The sequence below is a fragment of the Armigeres subalbatus genome, chromosome 3, assembly GCF_024139115.2.
Source record: "Armigeres subalbatus isolate Guangzhou_Male chromosome 3, GZ_Asu_2, whole genome shotgun sequence".
Classification (NCBI taxonomy): domain Eukaryota; kingdom Metazoa; phylum Arthropoda; class Insecta; order Diptera; family Culicidae; genus Armigeres; species Armigeres subalbatus.
Window position 1 is genome coordinate 332,843,449 of NC_085141.1, and position 2,488 is coordinate 332,845,936.

At 45.1% G+C, this 2,488-nt stretch overlaps 1 protein-coding gene across 1 annotated transcript; it reads left to right on the plus strand.

Moving 5' to 3' along the window:
- The first annotated feature begins 1,151 nt into the window (after positions 1 to 1,151).
- On the plus strand, positions 1,152 to 1,961 carry LOC134222736 (uncharacterized). Its single transcript, XM_062701899.1, has one exon. It carries the CDS (start codon positions 1,152 to 1,154, stop codon positions 1,959 to 1,961), a length of 810 nt encoding a protein of 269 aa, XP_062557883.1.
- Positions 1,962 to 2,488: the final 527 nt, after the last annotated feature.

Below are 2,488 nucleotides of genomic sequence, written 5' to 3' on the forward strand. Positions count from 1 at the left end.
TTTGGATATTTTCTCCACTTACTTGCAAAATGGAAAATTTCCCGAATGCTTCCAAAACTCAGCTTATAATTTTCCCACATTAGCCGAGAGCTTCTTATTTGAAACCTTCCAGCAGACTTATTGTCAATATGAATGGGGTTCCAATTAATTGGTCTAGCGAAGCTAAATATTTAGGACTTCTGCTAGATCAAAAATTAACTTTTAAAAATCACATTGAAGGCCTTCAAGCCAAATATAACAAATATATTAAGTGCCTATATCCACTTATAAACAGAAAATCAAAACTTTGTCTTAAGAACAAACTTTTGATTTACAAACAAGTTTTTAGACCTGCCATGTTGTATGCTGTGCCAATATGGACTAGTTGCTGCAATACCAGAAAGAAGGCACTTCAGAGGATTCAAAATAAAATTCTGAAAATGATTCTGAAGTTGCCTCCGTGGTATAGTACCAATGAACTTCATAGAATTTCTAATATTGAGACATTGCAACAAATGTCCAACCAAATAATTTCCAATTTTAGTTAAAATCGTTGCAATCTTCTATTGCAACGATTAACTCCTTGTACCCTTAGTATAAAATAGGTTAAGATTAGTTTAAGTTGAAAACATTGTAATTCCTACATGGTTCAATTCAACCAGAGGAAAAATTCTAACTGCCAGAGGCAATTGAAATGTATTAATAATAACTAAAAATATAACATAGCAAATAAGGATGACAGTGTTAAGAAAACACGGAACACCTAGTCTAAGAGATGAATGTATGTATTAAATGATTAGCAAATAAGATTCATAAAAAAAAAAAAAAAAAATTATAGTACATAAGAAAGTGGGTAGCTTTTTTCTTAATTTGCTATTGTGGCTTGGTGAGACGGCCGCGAATCGAGTGGAAAACCGTTCGCGCCCTCGATTTGCGATACGTAGAAGTGGGTTCGTTCGCAACGGGAAGGAGAGATCGATTCGATATACAACGATCCACTTCCGTCGAATCTTAAACGTCGCGAAGGGTTTTTACACCGCGACGGGAAGGAGCAAATCGTTCGATTGTGTATCACCCTCGCCGGTTCGGTTTCGCGTTGAAACGGTTAGTTTCGCGTCGGGAAGGATTTGATCGTTCGATTTAACTGCCGTTTCCGTTCGCTTTCGTTCGCGATGCCTGCTAATGAGGAAAAGCAGCTGGTACCTAGCATAGCTCAGCGCAAGTGCCTGTTAAAAGTTTTTGATGCGCTTGAGCGGTTCATCCGTGATTACGATCATGATCGCGACAGTTTCCAGTTGTGTGTGCGGATTGATTCACTGGACAAGGTGAACGAAACCTTCGCGGAGTGTCAGAGTGTGATCGAGAAGCTGGATGCACCAGAGGCTCTGGATGAGCACATCGATGAACGCGTTGAATTCGAGCAACGGTACTGCAAGGCAAAGGGTTTCCTTCTCTCAAAGCGCGCCGGGGATCCTAACCAGTCGGCATTGAACGATTCGATACACGCTCCACAGCAACATCAAGCAAACTTCTACCTCCATCTGCCAAAAATCGACCTACCGAAGTTCAATGGGGACTTTTCACGTTGGATTTCGTTCCGGGACACGTTTACATCGATGATCCACGTGAACGGCGATATTCCCACAGTCGCCAAGCTTCAATACCTTCTCCAATCTCTCGAGAGTAGCGCCAAGAAACCCTTCGAATCGGTCGATATCGCCGCCGATAGCTACGCTACAACTTGGGACGCTATTCTGAAGAGGTACGATAACCGAAAATACCTCAAGAAGCAACTCTTCAAGGCGCTGTACAAGTTGCCCGCATTGAAGCAGGAGTGTGCAACACGCATCCACGGTTTGGTCGACGATTTTCAACGTCATGTTCGCGCCCTAGCCAAACTGGGCGAACCGGTGGAATATAGGGATTTGCCACTCATCTACCTGCTCTCGTATAAGCTGGATCACGCCACACTACGCGCCTGAGAGGAGAAGACTAGCCACAAGGACGATGTGAAGTCTGATGAACTGGTCGATTTTCTCTATCAGCGGGTGCGGATACTCAATTCCGTCGGGCCAGACAGTCATCAATCAGCCTCGTCGAAGGTGGCCGGCTGGGGCAGCAGGGACAGCAGGGACAGCATGGACCATGTCCAAGGGCTTGACGACCCCTCCCCAGCTGTCTGCGAGTCAGGGAGAACTGCCTAGGGCGTGGTGGGATTTATCAGTGGGCTCTGCTAAAATACCTCCCAAAAAACCACAAGTGCCCGTAAGCGGACTCTATCAAAGCGACTGTGTGCCGCTTCAAAAGCACAAGCCCAGGGAGTGCCAATTGGCATGTGGAGTGTCCCTACTTCGGTAGGGTAGCGCGTGAGCTGCTTCGGCAGGGAGTGAGTGATCTGTTTGTGCTGAGGCAGGAGTGAATTGCGCGTCACCGCTATTGTCACCTCGAAGCGCAGCAGAAGTCTGAGTATGGACTGCACATGCTAAGGTAAGAGTGTCGTAGCGTAGTA

Excerpts from the sequence above, each read along its gene's own strand:
- LOC134222736 (XM_062701899.1), top strand. The coding sequence starts at position 1,152 with ATGCCTGCTAATGAGGAAAAGCAGCTGGTACCTAGCATAGCTCAGCGC.